Source organism: Telmatherina bonti (assembly GCF_933228915.1).
Source record: "Telmatherina bonti genome assembly, chromosome: 24".
NCBI classification, from domain to species: domain Eukaryota; kingdom Metazoa; phylum Chordata; class Actinopteri; order Atheriniformes; family Telmatherinidae; genus Telmatherina; species Telmatherina bonti.
The window spans coordinates 14,652,147-14,675,678 of record NC_136633.1 but is presented as its reverse complement, the minus strand read 5'-3'; the positions used below and the strand labels follow the sequence as shown (position 1 = coordinate 14,675,678).

Genomic DNA, 23,532 nt, shown 5'->3' with positions numbered 1-23,532 from the left:
GGCAGCTCCTACCGTCGCCATCTTAGTAGCATCATGCGTGTCATCTCTCCCAGGAAATACAAATATGGTGAAAGAGGTAGAGCTGAGAGGGGGGCTGTGAGTAGGGGGGTGGATGATTGACATCGAGCAAACTCTGAGCTCATGTTTGTACCAGACTGGAAACATGTAAACATTGATTCTGCTGTGAAGTTGGCTTTTTAAAAATTGGAGTCCAAAGGGATTTGCTCTGTTTTGGAGCCCCTAGTGTATGAGAGGAGAACTGCAATTTCTGGCACTTTCGCATAGGGTTCACTTTTAACCACCAGAATTTGCCTATTGGTCACTACTCTGATGGCAAGGATTGTCTTGAAAAAATAAATTAAGTTTATTAGTTCCTGGATTTGTTTCCTGATGCAGCAGTGATCGCTTTGCAAATTCAAAATTTTTACCTCAGCGATTCACATTTTTTGATAAAAACTAGACCGAACCTGTTATAGAAACAAAAATGCTGCAAAACTGCTGCGGGGATTGACCTGAGCAGTCGAAAGAATTTACATTTGTTCTGAGTTATCACAGGGAAAACCCACTTTCCCTTCCAGCTATGTGTAATGTATTTATTTGTTGACTTAGAAAAGACTTAGAAAAAAAAAAAAAAAAAAAAAAAGAAAAGCTAAGACCACATAAAGTTACATCTTTATGAAGCTACAAAAACCAGGAGAATATTAAATCCCTTATGATGAGTGTGATTAAAAGTCAGATTAAAAGAGAAATCAGGTGCTCAATTACTTTTAAATTGCACTGAGTGGGATTAACGGCCATGAGAATATAAAGATGTCTTCAAGGTTTCCTGAGTGCAAAAAGTGTAATTTTCTTTCATGAAATATGCAAATCTCTGTGCTAGAAAATGATCATATTGAGGAGAAACAGTCAGGATCTTTATTGGAAGTGCAGTTTAAACTGCATGTACCTGGGTTCAATCCAAGATAACTATTTACAATTGAACATATCACAGCGCAAAGATTTCTCTCAACTCATGAACATTAATTGAGTATAAGCTCTTCATATCAGCACTGATGTGCAATATAAAGCCACATGTACACATTTTTTAATCCTGTGATCCGACTGCCAAAGAAAACAAACATGGATTTATCATTAGACTCTCAGCCACTGTATAACTGAGCTCCTTGTGCACGGTGACGGCTCCTGCTGCAGCTGCATGCTGTGTATTCAACAGCCAAACTCAATTACTTGAAAGGGCAGCGGGAAGAACAAGGTTCCCTCCCCTCTCCAACAACACACTCACTCTCTGCGGAGATTATTACAGAGCCCTTTAATGCTGTCTGATGAGCTGTCTCTCTAGCCCAACCAGACTTCACAAGCAAACAAAAAGAAAATAAAAGCGCAACTATAATGTATTGTCTTAAACAAAATTGTCTGATGGGATCAAACAAGATTGAAAACCCAATATAGGAAAACAAAATGCTCTGAAGGATTCACATTAGGAAGCAGAAGCAGCTTCACGAGCAGCATTCGGAGACTAAAACCTGAGCTGCAGACATCCATCACAGGAGCAAAGCTCAAGTTTCTCCAGCACATTATTTATCTTCATCGTTGACAGTCATCTGCCAGAGCTCAGCTGGGGATAAAGAACTGAAATGCATGTGCACAGTGATATATGACAGAGATGCATGAAAAAACTGTGAAAATGCAGCATTTAATGAGTTTATACAAGAGGATAAGAGCACAAATGTTTTATTGTAGCCAATTAAGGCTGCAGCTAAGTGCAGTATTCCCTTTTTTAGTCGTATAGTTTCTGATTTAAAGGGTTATTTAATGCTCAAAGGCACCATTTTATATAATGCATTCAAATAGTGTTAAGATTGGAAAAAGAACTAGCTTATGTTGTAGCTGGCTAGCTAACTAGCTAGCTAACACAATTAGCTAGTTACCGCAATCCCTTCCAATACAAACTCTGCTTTCTGTCTTTAAGATAATACTGTGTGTTTAATATTTATGACAGAAATAACAGCCCCAAAATATTAAAATCCAAACTGAGAGTCAAATGAAGATAGAACTTTATTAACTTCTTAAGCCAAAGCGTGCATCATCAAATCAATAACACCGCCCACAACTGTAAAGCCAAACTGGCTGACCCTGGACTGCAATACACATTATTTCCATAAAAAAGTAATATATATTACAATATTTTTATCCCAAATGCAAACTCAACACTACTTCTTCCTAATCAATAAATACAAGCCATATGGTCATAATTCAGTCTTTTATGAAACCAGCAAGAAAAACAGCGGATTTCCCAAATTAGAGTAAAGAAAATATGGTACAGCAAGCTTACGTCTGTTTAAGACACCTTGGTATTCTTTAACAGGCCAAGCTAAGACACCACATCTGTCCCAGGGAACATTTGTAAAAAGAAATTTTTAGTTAATTTGAACACAGTTTGAAAACAAAACCAAAAAAAGCTACACACCAAAATATGGAATATAGAAAACCACACAAAACAAGATCCCATTTTAATTTGAACTGTCACATTTAATTCAAAACTTTTTAACCTGTGAAATTGGGAGTATTTAAATTTGAACAAATATAATTCATTAGTCATTCTCTCTCTGCAGTGCTTCAGCCTTCTCTACAGAAGACCCCGTGTGCACACACTGACTCGCTCAAGCTAATTATATTAGGCATATAAGGCATATTTTTCCTCTCTATTACAATGCAATGAAAGGAAAGTGTCCATCAAAAATGACAAAAACCTAAAGCAACATCAGGCTACTACCTCTTGAAAGTCAACATATTAATCTGATTATAAGAAAGTAAGAGATTCCAAGGAAAACCAGGAATAATCTGTCGAGTCATACTGCATTCTCCCTGTTTCTTTCTCCAGTTTGGTACTCACCAATCATTCATTGCCTAATTAGTATCTAATTACCACCAGTAATTAATGATTACAGATGCAAGGAAGCTGAGAAAACAAACATGAGACAGAGAGGGGAGATAGGAAGGGAAAGCAGAGTTGTTGGATCCCAGATTATAGACAAAAAGAGTCCTGAAGGTCATTGCCTCTCTTTAGAAAACAAGTGAAACATGATTAAGGATTAGGGGACATTTCAGGGTTCTTTTATGGAGTCTGCTGCTCCATCTGCTCATCTGATCCTCTCGACTTTCTGCCTCTCACATCCCTCTGATTCCTGCCTTTCACGGCTCCTTCCCTGATTTTCATCTTTGTCTGTAACATTAATTCCTCCTTTGGATGCTCTCCTCCCGTCTGCTTTGGTTTCTTTTTGCCAAATTCCTTTTTTTGTTTTTTATATAACTATACTTCACGCCTCTAACCTCAAAACATTCACTTTGCCTCAGGATAAACTGTCCGAGGAGGTGCAGAAACAGTGTGATGGCCCAGAGGAGAGCAGCTCCCAGGCGGGAACCAAGGCGGAGCTGACGCAGGATGCCGAGAACGACACCGGCCAAGCTGAAGAAGACAAAGACAAAACAAGACTCCTTCTGGGTCGTCTGAAGACTCTAGAGGTAGCAACCTCACCACCTCCTCTTTTCCCTAAATTCATATGTCTCATCTTCTTCTGCATACCATCTTCTTTGTGTGACTGCTATCACTCTCCTCCTCATATTGACACTCTCAGCCAACACTTCCTATCCTACGTGGCCAGACAGTCTGCCAGTTGTCAGACTTGCTAAGTTGTGTCTAAAAGCGTGACAGCTCATCAAATCCTCCAGTCCTCTCCGTTCTGAGAGCAAAGTCATCCTGTGGGAGCCACTGCTGGGGCCGCAGGCTGCACTCCAGCTTTGGTTTGTTTATCTCTGCGTTGGGGGATTTGAGCTGCACTCTGCCCTAAGCTCTGAAGAGGGAGTGCAAGCCATAGCAATCCAACTAGATTGTTTGTGCTAAAGCCACCGGACACATTCTCGAAGATCTCCCCAGCAATTAAAGGACTCAGACTTAATTAAATTAGGCCTCTAGTCATATTAGTCGGAATAATTTATTCCCATGTGACTCCATGTGGCATCCTATGATATTAAAAGTATTCAGGAGGGTCAGAAATAAAGGTGTCTTAGTTAAGATTGATTCAGAAAGGCCACTCTCAAAAAGACAGTTACCAATGCAACAATGAGGAATCCCTGATGGAAAATAGACCCTAATTATTGTAAAGTAGACGATGATTTACCGGATATGGTAGGAAGTCTGGTCAGTTTGTCCTGGTGATCCATCCACACAGCACATTCCTTAAACATTACATCGTAAATGGCTTTATTAAAACTTGTCAGGCATTTTTTATTCCATTTGGCTGTATGGGTGATGGATATGCCTCCAGCTACAGCAGGAAGAGTGAAACACAAGCAATGCATCACTGCTCCACATTGCGCATAAACTCCACTGACACTAAGTAAGCTCTCCCTGGCTCCTGTTCCTGCAGCGAAACTGATACTGTTCATTAGCTTGGCAGAAACGCACTGCAGACGACAACTGGAGCCCAAAATTGACATGGCCACGTTTGGGGAGAAATGTGTGTTAACCGTCTCACATCTGGTATGATAAGGAAATCAATGCTCAAATTACTTTTAAGTTTATAAAGAGTACGTGACAAACATTCTGCATGAAAAGTGTTTAAGATCTTAATATGGATTTCAAAATTATATCCTCTTGATTGTCTTGCAGAAGAGATGAAATGCATCCCAACTACCTTCTAGCTAATTTCTTTTTTCTTTTATTACCTTGATTTTTTTTTTTTTTTTTTTACATTTATAGTGGATTTATTCAATTTGAAAGGTTTTTGGAGTGGCAAACCTCCCCAAAACCTTTCTGTTTCAGTTTCTTTTAGTATGTTGTTTTCACGGCTCCCAGTATGTCACATTGGGACCTTTTCTGGACAGCTTTGTGAATTTTCTTCTTCTCTGACTCTCTTTGGTGGGCTACCTGAAGGACTAGTGTTTGGCCTGTTGCTGTTTTCTTAGAATAAATTGTTCAGAAAAAGAATCTTCTTGTTGTTGTATTTGTTATGAAGACTGTGTATTAAAACTAGAAGTTCTGATTCCCTGGAGACCTTGATTGCTAAAAATCCTCAATGAAAATATTCAAATTTGACAAGCAGATCAGTTCTGTTGTCAAAACTATTTTTTCCCAGCTAGAAATGTTGGCCAAAGTGAAGCCATACTTTTCTAATAATGACTTCAAAACAGTTGTGCAAACGTAAAAAAATAACAAAAAAACACACAACAAAGTTGTGATTCCTTACACTGGTTCAGATCAGTCATCTCTACCATCTCTTTCAATCACATCTCTAAACTGGAATAACGTGTACACACTACCCCAGTTATCCTTACTGACCCTCTGCCCATTTTAGAATAGATTTTCAGATTTTTATGGCAAGCTTTTAGGGTTTTAAATGCTCTGGCACCATCATATATGTATGAACTCTTTTATATCTCAGTCAGGGCGCTTAAATTATCCAGTCAGGTGTGTTGTTGCGGTGCTCAGATCCATAAGTTTTGTTACAATATTATTTTTTGTGTGTTGAATGTGTGTTTACACTGTGATATAGAACATACACTGAAGTACATTTAGTTATGCTTTCAATGGATGTAAAAATAAGGTTGAAAATGTTTACAATTAGCAGTTTTAAATCAAGATCTTGTGTTGATCATTTCTTATCATCTTAACTTTCTGTTTTCAATTGCAGACTCACCTGTTTCATATATTCAGTTTGGTTGGCTTTATTCTGTGATCTCTGTACTGGGAAAGTTGGCGTTTGGACCAGTTGCCAAGCACTCGCCTCTGCTCATGTATTTCCCTTACCAGCTCATTCTTTAACAACATACACCTTCAACAAGTCTGTCAGAAGGACAAAATGTCTCTCTGCAAACATAAATGTCATAAGTTTAAAAGCTATTTTTTATATACATTTTCAGAAGCTTGGTTAATAGTAAAACACAATGGAAGAACACTCAAATGAACCTTTTGTGCAGTCAGCAAAAACAGATCATATTTAAAGTTCAAAGCTGTGTTGCATTTATTAATAATTAGGAGCTGAACTTGAATCGTCTATGTACTCGTGTCAAACTTTACCTAATGTTAATGTTTATGGAAGAAAAAACACTCTTGTGTAGGCGCACCACTGACTAATTCTACAGGCAATTACAGGTCATGTTCTTTTACCTTCTCTTGCATAAGATAATACTTGTTTAATGCAGGCTCTGACACAAATGATGAGCAAGATGTCGAGGGATTTCCCTCCTACAGGTTCCTCCCAAAAATAGACCTCAGAAGTGCCGTAATGACTTCGGTATGGACCCATAAATTCCTCGTTGCTTTAAAAGTATAGTTAGCCAATGTTTCATCAGAGATGGCATCCCTAGAATGTTTTAGGTTGTAATTATCTTCCCCATGTTTTCATCAAGGGTTTGTTAGTTTCTACTAAAGGTCAGAGGGTGAGAGAAGCGAGGAGGCTGACAGCTTCTAATACGCAGCCCATCGCTGACAAATTGGAAACTCCCAAAGATCAATAGAGCACCGCCTTAACGCTTCACAAGTTGAGGAGATATTCTTATTAGGTCCAAACTCCTGCTGCCCAAAAGTTCAGCATCATAACTTCCATCCCCTTGACCTTTTTCTCCGTTACACTTGGTAATTTTTTATTGGCCATCCTGGTTCAAGTTGACATATGACCTTTGTGGGGGAAGCATCCTCTTCACTGGCGCTCCTCTTGTTTGTTTGTTTTTTGTCTCCATCTTTCTTGCTGGATTGTTTCACATGCAACTAAAGCTTGTTGTTCTTTGTAGGACGAGAACTCTGCCCTGGCTTTGGAGAATGAGAGCCAAAGGGAGCAGTATGAACGCTGTCTAGATGAGGTGAGTGCAGTATGCGTTTGCCTCGTTTTGGGATGCATTCAAATGCAATATGACATCAATGATTATTTTTTATTCATTTTTCTTTACCTTCAAATGTCCATGTCTTTGTTGAATTTTATTTGCCGCAATAGCTTAAATTGTATCGTACAGGAGGTTGTTAAAGAGCTTGTGAATATCATGGGATGTCAGTCAAAAAGAGGAATATTGCATACTAGCAAGTTTAAGGCAGAAGGAAAGGGACAGCATCCCATATTTTCCAACTAATATTTTTGAACTCTTATTGAAATAAAAGACTGCAGACCCTGTGTGAAAAAACAATGCAAATAAAAACTATTTAAACTTTATATTAAATAGAAAAAATGGTGTAAAGAGCAAATCTGCACAGAAACAAGGACACAGATCCTGTAATTCTCAAAGGGAAATGTTCCAATAAAAAAGCTGCAAAATCTTTACCTATATATGTGTTGTCATTGTTGCTGCTTTAGGACCTTTCTTCTAACTGGTAACTAGTAAATACTGATCAAAATGGTTGTGGGACTGCAACCAGAAGGCCCATGACAGGAGGTTGTCCTGCAAAATGACATTCACTTAGTCCTTAAACTGAAACAAAAGCCACTAAAAAGAGCACTAAAGCTGGCTTTTGATTTGTGTAATAAATAAACACATTTGCAAGCTCATTAGCAAGTTTACCACTTCACCTCAGCATAAGGTCTGTAGTACCTACGTGGTGGTATATTTTACAAACTGCTGCCAACTGAACACCCTCGCTCCTCCCCCACTCCGCTTTAATCCCAAACTAAGGCATCAATTGAAAAGTGTATTTGAAAAATAAAAACATAGTCTGCATACATTAGTGTGACGGAGAATGTCATTCTTTTATATTTTGAGGTTTTGAGCAGCAAATGCAGCTGCATGGTGGTGTGCTGTTTAGCACTGCCACCTCACCGCAACAAGGTCACAGGTTTGAGCCTCAGCTGGGGTGGGCTTTGAATTGTAACCTTTTTGTGTGGGTTTTTTTCCATGTATGTGTGGGTTCTCTCCATGCTCTTCATCTTCCTTCCACCATCCAAAGACGTGGTTGTGTGAGCATTAGTGGTTATTTGTCTCTCTGTGACAGCCTGGCGACCTGTCCAGGGTAGAATTGTTTGGATATGTTCCAGCTTCCTCCGTGACCCTGAATTGGATTAAGCAGTCTAGAAAAAGAATGACCGAATGAGGAGAACACACATTACCTTGGAATCAGCAGACTGTGACTCATGTTTATGGGTTTTGTCATTCTATGGAGTAAATAAACCAATGGAGTTCCATCTGAATGGCATCCCATCTTCATTTATTGGGCATTGCGGTGAGTTGGGCTCATTCATGTAAGTTTGAAGGCTTTGCATTTCTCCTTTGGTCATTTGGGTTAGTTGGTGGCTATCACTTGCAGCACTTTAAAGTATGTGGCAGCTGCATTGTTGACATGTGGTGTGGAAATGACACCATATAAATCATGAAGCAATAACCTTATTGCTTTGTTGAATCCCAGAACTACAAGTCCCACGGACATACATAAGTGTCTTGCTACTATTTGGTAACCCTGGAGAGGACTTTATCCAAACCTGAAAACATATGAAAATAAGATAAGTCAACCCACATGTTAAAATGGGAGAAAAAAGACTGACTCATAACATTGTACAGAAAGTTTTTATTGTTGTTTTATTTTAAGGTAGTAATGCACAAATCAAAGGAAAACATGCTGCTGCTTTTTTTTTTTTTCCCAATAGATTGCCCTAAAACTTACACAGAGAACCTTAATCAAGCTTTTTTTCTTTTAGGGCAAACAACGGGGTTTCTCTTGGTTTAAAGGTTAGAGAAGTAGATTCAACCCTAATTTGTCGGTTCAGTGATTAACCAGATTACTTAATGATGTTTTATATTGGTATTCCTGAACTCATGCAGAAATTTCCGCTAGAGTTGTTACTTTTTAATGGTGTTAGAGTTCTCAGAGCTCCTTATATAATTTCTTAATATTGTTAATTAAAAATAAGATTTAAATGGTTTGCAGAGTGTTTTTTAATGTGTTCTTTATTTTTTCGTTTGTGCTTTGCTAATATGAACCACAATCACAGACGACGAATGAGATATTTTCTGAAGTGAGCTGCTAATAAAGCTGACAACTGCTTCTAGTAGCGATTGTTTGGACATGTATTTGTTCTGTAATAAACAGATGAAAGCAGTTAAATAGCTTCAACCTGATGTGAGCTGGTGTAACTGAAGCAATCATGGACATAAGAATGGTGCTTCTGTGTCCTCAGGTTATTTGCGAAAGCTTGCGAATGGCTGTTTAGGGATCTGCATTAGGCGGATGAAGCTGACTAACTGTCAGCAGAGCATCTGGATCACTTCAGAGTGGAGGGAGACAGGCAGGGAAGTGGTGCCACAGGGAAGCAGGTCCAACAGGGATAAGTTTCCCAATTTGTCCCAGAATCGATGCCCTCTGAAGACTGAGCAGATTTTCCCGCAGGATAGGAAAGACTTGGCGATGAAAGAGAGAAGAGAATGAGGATTGAAACTAAGTTTAATCTGATACAGCCATTACATCCACTATGGACTGTGTTTATGACTAACTCAGCCCCAGTCAACATTCTGCTTTCTCACCCTCACAAAGATAACTCAACTCATCTTTGTTGTGTTTATTTGACAAGAGTTTTGCTTTATGTTTGACTCTTGTCGAGGGGAAGCTTTGGTAATGACCCCACACTAATGATGGAGAGAGTGTATGTGACCTTCTAACTACTGCACAGAACAACAGTGGCAAACATTGAGCTTGCCCTTCTAACAAGGAGGATTTTTTTTTTCACGCAGGACAGTCCAACTGTCTAAATTTGAGTATGTGGCCATGCTTGTTTGTCACTGACCTGCTTGCGTCCAAATCATACAGTGTCTGCCATCCAGATCAAAGCCTGTTAACTCAAATTTGTTTGATCACCTGGCGATTGTACAGCAGGCAAATCGGTAGCTAGGAGCAGGGCTCATTTCACCATGTTTACCCTCATTCAATAACTCAGAGCGGGCGCACTCAAAAGAGCCGATGTGGCTTCACACACTATTAATGAGCAATCAATGCACAGTAATCGGAGCTGCTTCTTCATCTGCCTTGTGGTCTGGGATGCGGGAGGGTGTGAGCCGCTGTGAGACCAAGGCTAAGGCACAACAGCACTTAAGTCAGGCGTACTTCTGCTCCTACATCAACCCACTGTGTCAATACAACCATTAGGAAGCAGGAGTTGTAGAAGAGATATTGTACAAATGAGTAAGAGACACACATTTAAGAAACGAAAAGAAAGGCACTTGAGTATTATGTGCCACCGTCTTTGTTTTATTGTTATAGTAACTCATATTAAGTACAAATTGGCTGAGCAAACTTGTGTGTAGTAAGACCTATGCGGGTCATACCATGTCCAAGCTTTATGAAATGAAACATTTCTTTTTTTCATCTCCCCTAAGGTTGCCAATCAAGTTGTGCAGGCACTTCTCACCCAGAAGGTTTGTTTCCCTTTTTATTGCAAAGGAATTGTTGATCAATTTCATGCATTTGGATGTTACATTTGTTATATTTCCACCTAAATACCTAAACTATGCCTCACTTGTATTGGTTCTGTGTTGCTGCTGTATCAGGATCTGAGAGAGGAGTGTCTGAAGCTGCGAACAAGAGTTTTTGACCTGGAGCAGCAGAATCGGGCACTGAGCATTTTGTTCCAGCAGAGGATCAAACCTGCCTCAGACCTGCTTCTCCAGGTAAACCATTTCTATCATAACTTGCCTACAAAACATGGATGTAGTCTGATTTTTCTTGGTCAGCTAAGCATTATCCTGGAAGATGGTCCCAGTTGCTGGAGATACGGGATTGCCACTGGCTTCAGTGGCACTGGTCACTCACATTTAGCTGTGTTGCCCTTTCCACAGAACCATAACCTTAACAAAAGTATATCTTGTTAAGGCGTCTTATTAACAGGGTGTCTTGTTTCGCTTTTCAGCAATGTATAATATAATATGGGGCAAAATAATATGAGAATACTTTATTCTTCCCCGAGGGGAAATAATTAACCAAACACACCTTTACTTTCTTTTTGTAAAAAGTTTACATGAGATTTAACAGTTTATGACATAAAGAAAAAAATTCTAAAACAGAATTTGACGAAGTTCAACTTTTATTTATTTCTGGGAACCTAATATTCAAATGTGGTAAAACATCAACAGAGACCAGGTAAATCAGATATCATAATTATACACGTTCTGTTTCTTTATTTGCAATCTGTTAAAAAAAAGTCACTTTATAAATGGGTTCATGGCTTGCTACTTCAAAATGTTCACTCAGGCAATCACTCAATGAAACACTAGTTTGCAAATCTTCATTTCACTACCAGTGCAGTCGCCCCCTGCTTGCTATTCACAAGAGTGCAGTTTAAAATTACTGCATTTGCTTAAAAAAATCTTATGATTCACTTTGCTCGCTCAGAAGCTGTTTTGCTCTGTTTTTCAGTTTTTCAAAAAAAATGAATAAATAGAGGAAAGTCTCTTGTTTTTGTTTGATAACCATCTTAAACATGTCCTTACAATGTAGCACAAGACTGGCACAGTGATCTTGTGGTTTGAAGGAGTAATGTGCATTGTAAGGACTGGTGTGCAAGGATCCAATTTATATAGCCTAACCATCTAAAAGGTTTGGATTTTACTGCATACCGGCAGCACAAGAACTACAGTTTAATGTTCTACTTTTGTGGCCATCAAACATTCAGCTTTGTACTTGTTTTCTACACTAACTGGACATTCTTCAGCTGAAAATTGCCTTGGGTCATCCGATTGGTCCTTGGAAAGCAGCAATTTACTGAAAAGTGTCCATGCGAGCATTCCAGCTGGTTCTATAAGGTGTAATTGTGAGAAAGACTGACCTGCCGCCGCTGTTAGTTGTACCTATCTCATGTCAGCTGTGCAATAGGATCGCAGTGTGAAGCTTGAAAGTAGGATTTCACATAATTGAGCAAATTGCTGCAGGGTTCTTCACTGCCAGTCCGAAAATAGCAAGATGCCAAAGGAAAAAGGAAGGGACAATGAGCTTGTCAGTCTACCAAGACAAGAAGAGTAAACCAGAAGAGACGAGCAAGAAGTGAAGGAAAGAGATGAAGCACAGGAGGGTGAAAATGGAAATAGAGAAAAAAAGAACAGAGACGCAGGGGTGCCAACATGACAAGAAGGCAGAGGTGACAAACTGAGGGCAGCATGAGAAGTAAAAAAAAGTCTAGAAAAGAAAGTAGAAAGAAACAATATGGCTATGAATGCATTAAAAAGCCTGTCGGTTTCTAGCTGCCACTGATTAAACTGGGAGAACCATTGCATGATCCTGGATTATAAAAGATCTGAAATGAGATATTGATGATATCACTATGGGGACCAAGAGTGGGAATGTCGGTGAAAATGCAAGAAACACAGAAACATGATAGAGCTGTATCACAGTAGCGCTGGGCTGAGAATTTTCTTTCCCACCATCTAAATGGAATTCAGATGAAAATGAAAATGTGCTAATAGAAGGCTGGGGTTGAATGTCTGTATATAAATATACAAGTCATGGGTCAGAGGGACAGAAATCATTTAATGCATGCATTTAAAGTGTGGCGCAATGAGTGAATTTAGTGTCAAAGAATAAAATTCAATCTCAAGCTTTTTCACAACTAAACGAGTGATTCAAGGTAAGAATTAATCATGATGTGATCACTCCAGATGTTCAGAGCAGTCATGTGTGGGTGAGCAGATTAAAAACAGCTATATTTATTTACGTCATAGAGGATGGAAACATCCCGCTGAAAATCTATTTATGATACCTATTTTGCAACATTTTTGTTTGTTCAGAAAGTTAAAAGAGGATCAACATCGCTCTGTTTCTTTGCCTTGAAGCTACAACTAGACATTATGGCTTAATTGTATATCTCCATAATGAATACATGCATACCTCCCCCAAATAATAGCAAAAATGTTTAACTCTTACCACCTTATAATTCATGGTGCATGCCACAAAAAATTGTGCATTTACATAAAAAAGATCTATTTTATTTCACATTATTACCTCATAATACACTGTGATGGCAGGTCTCAGTTGAGCCAATTTTCTCTGCACTCTGGAAACAAATAAAAACAAATAAAATAAAAAATCATCAGAGTGACACCATTTTATCCTGAAGAAAGCAGCTGATTACCTTAGCACGCAGGGAAAAAGACTGCTAACAGGAGCAAAGTAAAGCCTGATATATACACAATGAGAAGCTCAAATTTTTTTCATGTTCTTGAGGCCCCAAGAAAAAATTGACATCATTTTGTTCTCGCAGATGTGGTTGAAGACAGTTCTTGACGCATGAGGTTGACAGAGCTTTTTTCTTGTTGGGCTCCAAGAAGTATTGTCTGATTGGTCGGACATTTGAGGTGGGGGTAGTAAACACGGACAAGCATGAAGTGGACATTTGTCGCTTCTGAAATGTTTGCTAATGCAGATTAAACTGTTTGTTTTTTGACAGCTAGTCAAGGTGGTGAGAAAGTATGAACATTTTTAATCACATGGCCTTTAAACAGCTGTGTACACACCCCCCCTGCCACACATGAAGTTTCTCATTAAATGTGGAATAACCGGGTTCATTGCACATAACAGCACAGACACCACCAGCTGTGATCTTAACCCCATTCCAGATGGAGCTTCTCATAAGTATTAATTGACCACACAAAAAGAACATTTTACTTCTTCTTGCGGCCTCGAGACTGAGAACAAAGCTTTGAATTCCCGTAGAATATGTAAACTAACTTAAGCAGTTTATCATATTGTTTTTTGTATCTTTGTGAATTAAAACATTCAAGTCTGTGTTGTGAAATTCTGAAGTGCTATTAGTCAAACTAAGGCTAGGTAACTAAGCTAAGCTAGGCTAACGGTCTGGTTGGTGAAAGAAAGCTAGCAGGGGTAACTGAATATTTGTTGTCATTTTGTGTTTGTATTTCTGTGGATTAAAACATCTAAATCTTCCCTGCCAACTTGTAAATTGTTATGGGATCCTTTTTTCCTTTCTGTTGGGGAAAAAAAATAAATAAATAAAAAAACATATCTCCCCTTATTTAAAGTCTTGGTGCTAAGCTAACTAGCCACACATGTATTTTAGAGAAGCAGGTCAGGCAGTAATCAAACAAATATATTTAAGTACTTTATTTGCGTTTTCTTTGTTAACAGGGCAATTAGTTTATTGGTTCTGCAGTTGTTTGTCATTTTGAATACATTTTATTTTCTGACTGGCTTAAACCATTAGAGCAGAGTTTCTAATAGGATATGAAATAATCAGGACAGTTTTTTTTTTTTTTATTTCTGCTTCTTCTTATTTTTTTTTTTTCCATCAAGCCTCAAGCAGAAGGAGACTTAATCAACCTTATAAGTGTTCAATTTCCCATCCTGTATCTGGACCTTTTGCTTATCAGTAATTAAATGTTTCCTGGTTCCCTTTGGGCTTCTCAAGTTCCCCTGGTAAAGAACCATAATGCTGTCTATAGGAACGGTACCAGATATGCAACTCCACTGGCTTTCAGTGAGTTGGTTTCTTAAAAATGTCACACATTCATCCTGAATGGGGAATGCTGAAAATTAAACAAAAAAAGGAAAAGAAAAAGGTGAAAAAAATAGGGCTGTTTTTCAACCAGGCGCTATGCCAGGCAAGGTGTACACTATCAGTTGGTAATGCTGCTCATTAAATATGACAGGCAAGTGCATGAGTCACCCATTACTAGGACAAATGCTTGTTTTTTTGGGGGGTTTTTTTTTGTTTTGTTTTTTTGTAATCGAACTCAAAGCCACAGAACACACTATGCATGACCTCATTAGTGCTCATGTAATTTAACAGGTTGTAGGCACATATTACTGATTCGGATATGTGGGACTATAACCAAAAAAAAAGGAATTTTAAAGAAGGAATACCATTTCTTGCTGCAGTAAAATAATTAGTTATTTTAGCAAAACAGTTCATACCATCCTAACAAAACTAAACAAACAGTCTGGTACAACAGAGGTAAGGTATAATGTGTGACGAACACAAGCCCTGCAAATATGTGATTTAAACAAAATGTACCACAATTTAGAATCCTGTTTGTCACATCTCAAAAAATCCTGCCATTTAATTCAACATACTGAAGAAAGCTGGCATGGAGAAGGCAGGAACAGAAAGCTGAACAACAAAAGTAAAAAACCCTGGGACATCAGGTAAACACAAAACATAAAAATCAATGTCAAACAAACAGACAAAAAATAGTGCAAAAGCCGAGGAAAGTCGGACTGTCGATCACATGATGCAGGTGAGCGTTGTGCACAGAAAGATGTTTCTGTCTGTTCTCTTTCTGCGGCTGCTGTTATGTGTGTGGGTGTGTTGCTGAATGGTTCCACCAATGTGTTTTTGACAGCTGGTGCCAATACTGAGTGATTTTGCTTGGAAACTGCCTATCGCTGCTATTCTAGGCTGCTATTCATTATCTTGAAATATGACCGCTGTCGAAACAAAAGCAAAAAATAAAACAAGAACAGAAGAAAGAAGCACTTGTTCTTCTCCTCAATAAGGCTCACAAAAGTTTCCTACTGGCCTCTAGTAATCATTTAAAAAGGCTAAAAGTCCTGTATTTTCATGATATATCACAGTATTCCCCGCATTAACAGAAACTTAATAATCAACATGTTTGACTTTGATCTCGGCCTTGAACCTCAAAAAGCCAGTCTTGTCATCTACCGTTTCTTTCGACTATCTTTGACCCTGTGACATTATTGACTGAATCCTTGATGAGGATGCTGAGGAGGTGAAATCCTGCACCCCACGATAAGATCAGAGGCCCCTGCGACACAGCAGCCACTCCCCATCCTGCGTGGACAGCAGGGACGCCCGTTGATGCGGCATGAGTGCTGCACAGATTTGAACTGGGATAAACGACTTTCCGGTTCACTGAATGTGGAGAAATAATTCTAAATGGATCCAAATAGTCATATTACACAAGTGAAATTTTCATATTTCACAAAAATCGTAAATTTTCATTTTAAAAGAACAAAAAACAGTCCTATTTCTTTTTTATATGTCTGAGTAGAAACTGTTTGCAAGTGGGCATCGATCTGTTTCCTGACTGAAAAGCCTCTTTGTAAGCTTACGCGCCGTGTTGCACTAATACAAAAAGAAGCTTTTCTTTGGGGTCTTTGGCCAAAAGTTGGAAAGAAAAAAAAAAAGGCAATGGTTGTGTTTTGGCTGCAGGCAAAGTAATACAGGTTGTTTGTTCTTAAGAGACCAAAGAAGCAGTTAAAGTTTTCATGTCACTGGGAACTGTTTTGTTTTCAAATTTTTCAACTTAGAAGTATTCAGTACATGCATTTCACAAAACACAAAAAGTCAATACACTGTAAGAACACAGAGTTTTATATATAAAAAAAAAAAAAAGAAAATCAGTTTTGACTTTTTTATTTATACATATTATTGGGATTAAAAGGGAATTAGAGCTTCCTGAAGTTGTACTTTATAAAAGGATTTTTACGTGATAATGATATTTATTCCTCAAATGTATGGCATAAACTTTGAGTTTGATGAAAGATACAGAAAATAGAAGTGAATAATATGAAATACTCCCTGAGTGAGCATTAGTGTTACAGTGATGGGGAAATGCGGCTGAAGATCAAGTGTTCTATTCCTCTATATTTCCATTTTAAGTTTATTTGAGTCCTCTGAGCAGAGGGAATCCAGTGTAATTAAGTTCTAAGATTAATATGTGGAAATGTACTTGGTTTTGTGTCCTTTCCTTCTTAAGCATGAGAGTTAGCCAACAAAAGAGACCGACACATGAATGAAAAAAAAGAAAATCAAAGGAATCCCTTACTCCCTAAAGCAATTATTTCCATTTCACATTCATTTTTTTTTCTGGCTGAGGACATTAATGACTTTGAGGGGGAGTACTTTGACTCGGTGCGAGATGGAAGGGAATCTGATGGGTAAAATACTGCTTGGCTGACAGTTTAGATGGTTCGAAATTTAGATGCAAATAATCATTTTATTTCTTTTTCAGGGTCAAAGTCCAAATTAAATGTATTTAAAAGTGTCAATAAAAACGTTTATAGACATCTCCTTCTGATAATTATGTCCATTTCTTTGTCCACAAAGTCAAGCTTCACTATTGCATGTCCTCCCCTTTTGACTTTCAGAAACTCCACTCTCGGATCATGGATCTTTCTGCGGCAGATTTGCTCCTGGAGCCTGAGAGAAGCAAGGCTTTCCTGCTTTCCAGGAATACAGATTCTCCATCCAATGTAAGCATGAAGGGAATAAATGCAGGCGTCAGTGTGTCTTTGTCCTCATTCCACATTTCTCTGTGACATTATTGCTCCCTTCAAGAAATCTTTGCAAGATATTAAAATACAGACCCGACAACGTGAAGCCGTGACCCCTCCTGTGCTCTAAGCAGCAAGAGCTGGCGGTATCGCTTGGCATTAAGAGGAATAAATCCTTGTCATATTACCAGAAAAGCATCGATTGAGACTCGTCGTCAGTAAAAACGACTCCATAGGACACTGTGGTACATTAGTCATCTTATGTATTATGCATTACAGCCTGAAAATGAGCGTGATCTACTCTTGCCCCTTTGAGAATGCCACCTGATAAACTGTAATGTGTGCTATCTGAGTATAGGAAGGCAGAGTGAATAAACTAATAATACCCACAGAGTGAACTGTGAACAATCTAAATATGTACATACCTTTTAAAAGGCTGCGTTAGGTGATACACACAAGTGACACTTCTATGAGATTAGTGAAATCTCATTTTCTATCTTTGTATCGCTGCAATAAGATTGTAATTAAATAAACATCTGCCAAGCTGTGGTGAGTGCAGATGAAAAATGTTTTGTTTTCCTCCAGCAAGAGTTCCAGACAAGAGTAAGTGACTGCTCCGTCAAGGTTCTGTTAAGTATCTTTCATCACAAAATTAACAGCAAGATGACAATTAGGCATGCAGCAATCATTGTAGGGAAACCTGCTGACAGTTGCTCATCATTTCTTGTCTGCACCGTGCCAGCACAAGTTATTCCTTTATTGTTATCTCTCCTCTTTCTCACAGGAGGTTCAGTTGAATGGAAAGGCAGGTCTTCCTGTGGCAAAGTGTCTGAGCCAGCTGAGTCTGACAGTGCCCGCGCCTCTCTACCCACGCAGCAGCTGCAGCAGTAGTGAATTATCCCTGTCAAGCGCATGTAGTGAATTCTCCAGTGGCTCCTACACCTGGAATGATGGACGCTCCTGCGGGAAAATGGTAAACCCTCTTACTCAAAAAAAAACAAAAAAAAAAAAACAGACATCAGTTCCACAAAACGGTCATATGTGGCAGCTAATCAAGAGCACTTCTTTTCAGACCTTAATTATTCCCTTATCTTCTTGTTAGCACTTGATGTCTCCAAATGGAGGTTTTAAAAATACACTTGTTAAACAAAACAACTTAAACACACTTTATTATAAACCTTACATTGAAAAGTGTTTTGAAATGTAAACTGTTCAGTATAAAAAAAAAACCCCACTCTTTTCCTTTTGCCTTACAGTCGTCTTTGACATGGGAGAAAAGGCTGAGTTTGGGTTCATCAGCCCCAAGTAATATCTGTGCCCCTCCAGAAGAGCAGCTTCCCACAAGGCGCAAGGAGAGCCACATACTAGAGGGACTAAGAAAGCTCCAGAGGAGGAGACACAGGAGCTCCTCTTGTTCATCCAAGGTCTCCAAATCCGGTTACAAAGACTGCATGAACTCCAACGAGGGTATCTACTCTCTGGGTATCAAGAATAGCAGTAAGGGAGTGACCAAGCCGACTCATGTTGGCAGAGCTTTAGCTGCTCGGGGCAAGCAGTTCTCCTACGATTCTGATGATGCTGATGATGAATTGGCACATTCCAGTTGCAGAGATAACATCCCCACCAAGGACAACTGGTTTAATTGTAAGAAAATCTCCCATAGCATCTCGGACAGCTTATGTAGCTGGGAGGGAACACAGGAAAGTGGAGCTGCAGAAGACAATACCTCAGGTCCTGTGGAAGCAAAACCCTGCCCTGCCTATGACTCAAAAGAGCACCCAGAGAAGCTTATGAGTTTTATTAACAGTTTACTCCCAGAGGGGCGGAAATCAGCTTTCACTAAACCATCCCGGCTGCAATTCAATCCTCTAGACCCACCAGGGTCGAATGATGCACAGGAACTGAATTCAGAGTCCAATGATGTCCGAACATCTTGTAGCCAGTCATCAGAGCAAGTAGAGAGGGACTTCAAGAGGTTGTCAAGGGATGCTGCCAAGATTCTCAAACAGCAATACTTAAGAAGAGACCAGGGACGCACCCAGTCTGCTGATGGGAGACCCAGGCCTTTCAGCCTAATGAAGGAGCCCAAAGGAGCAAAGTGCACACAATCTGAGGAGAGCATACTGGCGATATTTGATGCAGAAGGAGAACCTATTGAGCTCTGTGCTGAAAGGCTTGAAGCAGGTACAGATGGCAGGCAAACTAGGAAAGTTGTTGCTAATTACACAGAGCTAGTGCCCCAAGAAAGACCAACCAGGCAAAAATCAACTAATTCAAGAAATTATTCTGTTCTTGAATCTCCAGAAAGACCTTCAGAAGATCAGGCCAGGCCCAGCAAAGTGAGCAACAGTAGGGAGGGAAGTGCAGAGAGACTGTCTATCCAGTTGACTCCACAGAGAAAACTTATCAAACCACCAAGCCGAGGAAGTAAAGGCCATTTTGTACCTCCTGTGAATGATGCCACTAGTTCCAAGTCCAATAGTTCAAAGATTCCTGGTCGTAACAAACCTTCAGCATCGCCACTGAGACCATCTAAAGGCTCAACCATTGAATCAAGCAACAGTGGAAACTCAGGACCTTCCGTTCAGGACAAATCCCCATCTTCTCCTACAGTTAAAATGTCTAAATTTCTCAAGACACAAGGAACTTCTTCACAGAGTCCAAAAGTTGTTCATTCCAAGCTCGCCAGCAGAGCTGAATGGAGCAAGGGCTCCTCATCCAGTTCTCCCCACCTCTCAAGGAGGCACCTGGACTATACTGACGATACTGAGCAACCAACCAGAGACAAACACTGTGAAACCAGCAAAAATAAACTCAGGTCTCCTTCTCCTCCTCCTCCACCTGGCCGCACCACCTCCTTACTGATCAGACCAAATTATGAAGGGTCGCCTCAAGCACATAAACCAGGGGTGGCTCAGCCACCCATGCCGACCACTGTGAGGGGCCCTCCCCCAAGTTACCACACCTCACTTGCACCAAATATGCAATCCACGCTACCCATCAAGGACAAAGACTGTATAGATTTGGATGCAGGCTATGGGACTGCACTTGCACCTCAGAGGCTGGCAGACAAAGCCAGTCAGCACCTTCAGAAGTCCCCTGCCATGACTCAGACTCCTACTAAAGGCACTTCCAAACGGCCAAAAGACTACCTCCCTTCTGCAAACTCAGGATATGCTCGAGAACCTGAAAATGCACATAGAAGCTCAAAGAATGTCCCTCCTCCCTACAGTGCCCTCAGAGGGTCTTCATTTCAGAACTCATTTGCAAACAAGAGAGGGCCTGCTTATGAAAATGTCCACCCATCAGTGCAGAAGGCCTCAATTAGTTTACCCCTGTCACTTGAGGACAACCCTCACAGTCAGACAGAGTCACACATTGATAAAGTTATCAATAGCCCTCCCAACTCTGCAGTTATGTCACCTAACTCAGTGGAGAAAACCTCAAAAACGCGCATACCCATGGGGTTTAAAGCCTTTTTGAAATCCCCTCCAAGCCATAAAAGTAGCCCCACTGTACCTGGCAAAGAAGAGAAAGACCATATCAACTCTGTCTCCAAGGAGACTGGGATTTCAAATGTTTCTACCCAGTGTGATGGCTTGCAAGCAGCATACAACACTGATGCACCACCCAAAATGTCTATTACAGATGGAAAAGGTGAAGTCCATAGTAGAGTGCAGGAGGAGGAAGCCCACAGCCCTGTGTTGTTGGAAGTGGCGGATGTTTGTGATACGGGAAAACGAAACGGTCAGCTTTTTGGTAGATCCATATCTGTTACTACTAAACCGCATCTAAAGCCAGCTTTGGGGATGAATGGGGCAAAAGCTCGTAGCCAGAGTTTCAGCACCAGCTACATTGAGAAGCCCAGTGTCAATGCCCTAGAAGGACCAGGGAGAATAAGAACTCAGATTATCACAAACTCAGGGGAAAGGGGGAATTCTCTGTCAAGGCAGAGCTCTGCAGAGACACCTGGCGTAGTTTCAGCTGAGAGCCCTGTCCATTCCCCAAGGATGAGGCTTAGCCACTATGGAGGCATGACGGGATCAAATAGTCACAATGGCCTCCCTGATAAAACTTCTAAATCAGACTCCACAGGAGAGGGAGCAAAAGCGGAGGGAATCAGTTCACCTTCTCAAAAAGAAGTACGTTCATTGCCCATCACTGAAAGGACTGGTTTAAACAACATCCGAAAACCAGCAAAAGTCGCCTCTCATCCACAGTTCAAGCCTCCGACCTCTTGTGTCTATAACTCTGAAAATATTGCAAGAGAGACAGAAGGTACAGCAACCACCCCTAATGAGCCAGTCAAAACCAAGATTGACTCACCAAACAAACCCTCAGACACGGAAGAGAAAAAAACCAGCTCGACAGTGTGTACCATCGAAGAGAAAGTCATGATGGGAATCGAAGAAAATTTGCAGAAATGTCAAGAACAGGAGAAAGTAGCTGCCAGTGAGGCAAAACAAAGGACTGGCCCCTCTTTGGCAAACTGGTTCGGCCTGCGTAAAAGCAAACTTCCAGCTCTAAGCGGCAAAAAGGGGGACTCCCCTAAGGGGAAAGAGGAGAAGAAAGAGCTGAAGATTGGATCTGTGCTTGGAGGCAAGCAGATTAAGTCTGACAAGAAGAAGGATAAGAAGAAAGAGAGTCAGGAGGTGCAGAATCTTTCAGAGATGAACAACAAGCTAAGCTCCATCATGGACCATTGCAACAATCAGATGGGCCAGATTGCCAATCAGATCCAGTGTACCACAGCGTTAATTGGCAAAGACCAGTTTGTGAAAGAGATTCTTGGCAGGTGGGTAAAGTATCGCCTTTGTCACTGAAAATATAAAGCGTGAATTATCTTCAGCTGGTTGGATTATTTCCTGTCACTTCTCAGAGATATCCGTCCATCACGAGAAATGACTCTTGAAAACAAATTAATTAAATTAAACATGAGCAATTCGCAGTGTTGCACTTGCAGAGACACTGATAAACAGCACACATGGCAGATGTCTGTTTGAGTTGTGACTGTGCTCTAGCGAGCATGAACAGCTCTTGGACAAGAAGTCAGTATACTCAAAGTAAAATATGTTTAAGCCAAGAAAAGCTCTGAATGTCATGCTTTTCACTTCATTGATTTTCCACTTCAAATCCCAGCTGACAGATTGGTCTCCATCAAAGGAGGCTGTTAAGCATTCAGTGACATTTCTGTATATGATATATGTTTGCTTGCCATTCATGAAGTAAAATAGTTGGTCGTTTAAAATCTTGTTTCCTTGCAGAACTGCCATGAAGGGCAACTCTGTGGCCGCATCACCGCCTGCAATCTCCACACCCAAGAAGCACAGCGAAATAAAGGGGGATTTGCAGATCTGTGCCGATACAGCTGTAAGCAAAGAACTCCTCTGACTTCATTACAGCAGTGTTTGTGTTTGGACAGGCACTCGCAGGCAAATTCCCACAGGTTTTCACGCTTGCACAGAATGTACATGTTCACAAACACATCCACAACCCTGCCGCCTCTTCAGTATCATATCCCCGGAAGGCTCACTATTGATTCACATTGTGTTCTGACTCAGCCTACAGTACAACTCATCGCCCGCTTTTTGTTATTAACAACTCAGGCTGATGTTGTTTCCAAGAGGAAGAAGGCTTTCAAGCCTCATTCTGATCCATAGACATCCATTACCTTGTGCATGTAAACTTAAATTGGACTCCTCTTTCAGTTGGATTGCCCTCTGTAAGCAAAATGCAAAAGTCATAACCCTATTTTAGAATCTGTCCGTCGGCATGCAAGTACCATGATGAAGAGGCTGGGAGTTAAAAAAGCCAGACAGCATGAATAACACAAAGTAAAGGGAGCCGTTTGAACCGAGGAGAGTGACAGCCTGACTGCATAATGTTGGAAATTTAATCCAGATGATGTGGGATTTTGATAACGCAGAGGAGCCTCTTATCGCAAGCACTCTATTTGACAAAAGGGCCATTAAATACCATCCTCCAAGCTCTCTGTCTGTCTTCTCCCAGCAGAAGAGCCACACTTCATGACCTACAAGCTTCCGTTGAACCACTCCCACATTGGTTTAAAAAAAAAAACCTAATGAGAATAATGCAAAAAAAAAAGTACAATTAACACACAAAGCCAGACGATTTTCCATTTTTCTGAAAGCTTATAAACTACACGAATCAAAGTGGATTTTTGCCATTCTCGCCTTTCAAAAAGCCTCAGTTCTTATGTTTTAGGAACTGGGTCAAAAGAAAAACTAAAACCAAACCAAATACTTTTATGAAAGCAGTTCTTTTGGCTGCTAATGTAAGGGATATGTGTGTGTGTTTTC

At 40.1% G+C, this 23,532-nt stretch overlaps 1 protein-coding gene across 1 annotated transcript in view; it reads left to right on the top strand.

Moving 5' to 3' along the window:
- The window catches only part of LOC306774021 (nck-associated protein 5-like), a gene marked incomplete at its 5' end in the record, with an annotated part of 155,014 nt that overhangs the window by 114,230 nt on the left and 17,252 nt on the right, over positions 1–23,532 (top strand). Inside the window, 8 exons of the mRNA XM_079263990.1 lie at positions 3,355–3,522; positions 6,790–6,858; positions 10,348–10,386; positions 10,519–10,638; positions 17,087–17,191; positions 17,997–18,185; positions 18,469–22,007; positions 22,477–22,582. Coding sequence (XP_079120116.1) covers positions 3,355–3,522; positions 6,790–6,858; positions 10,348–10,386; positions 10,519–10,638; positions 17,087–17,191; positions 17,997–18,185; positions 18,469–22,007; positions 22,477–22,582 — 4,335 coding nt within the window. The remainder of the gene's footprint in view (positions 1–3,354; positions 3,523–6,789; positions 6,859–10,347; positions 10,387–10,518; positions 10,639–17,086; positions 17,192–17,996; positions 18,186–18,468; positions 22,008–22,476; positions 22,583–23,532) is intronic.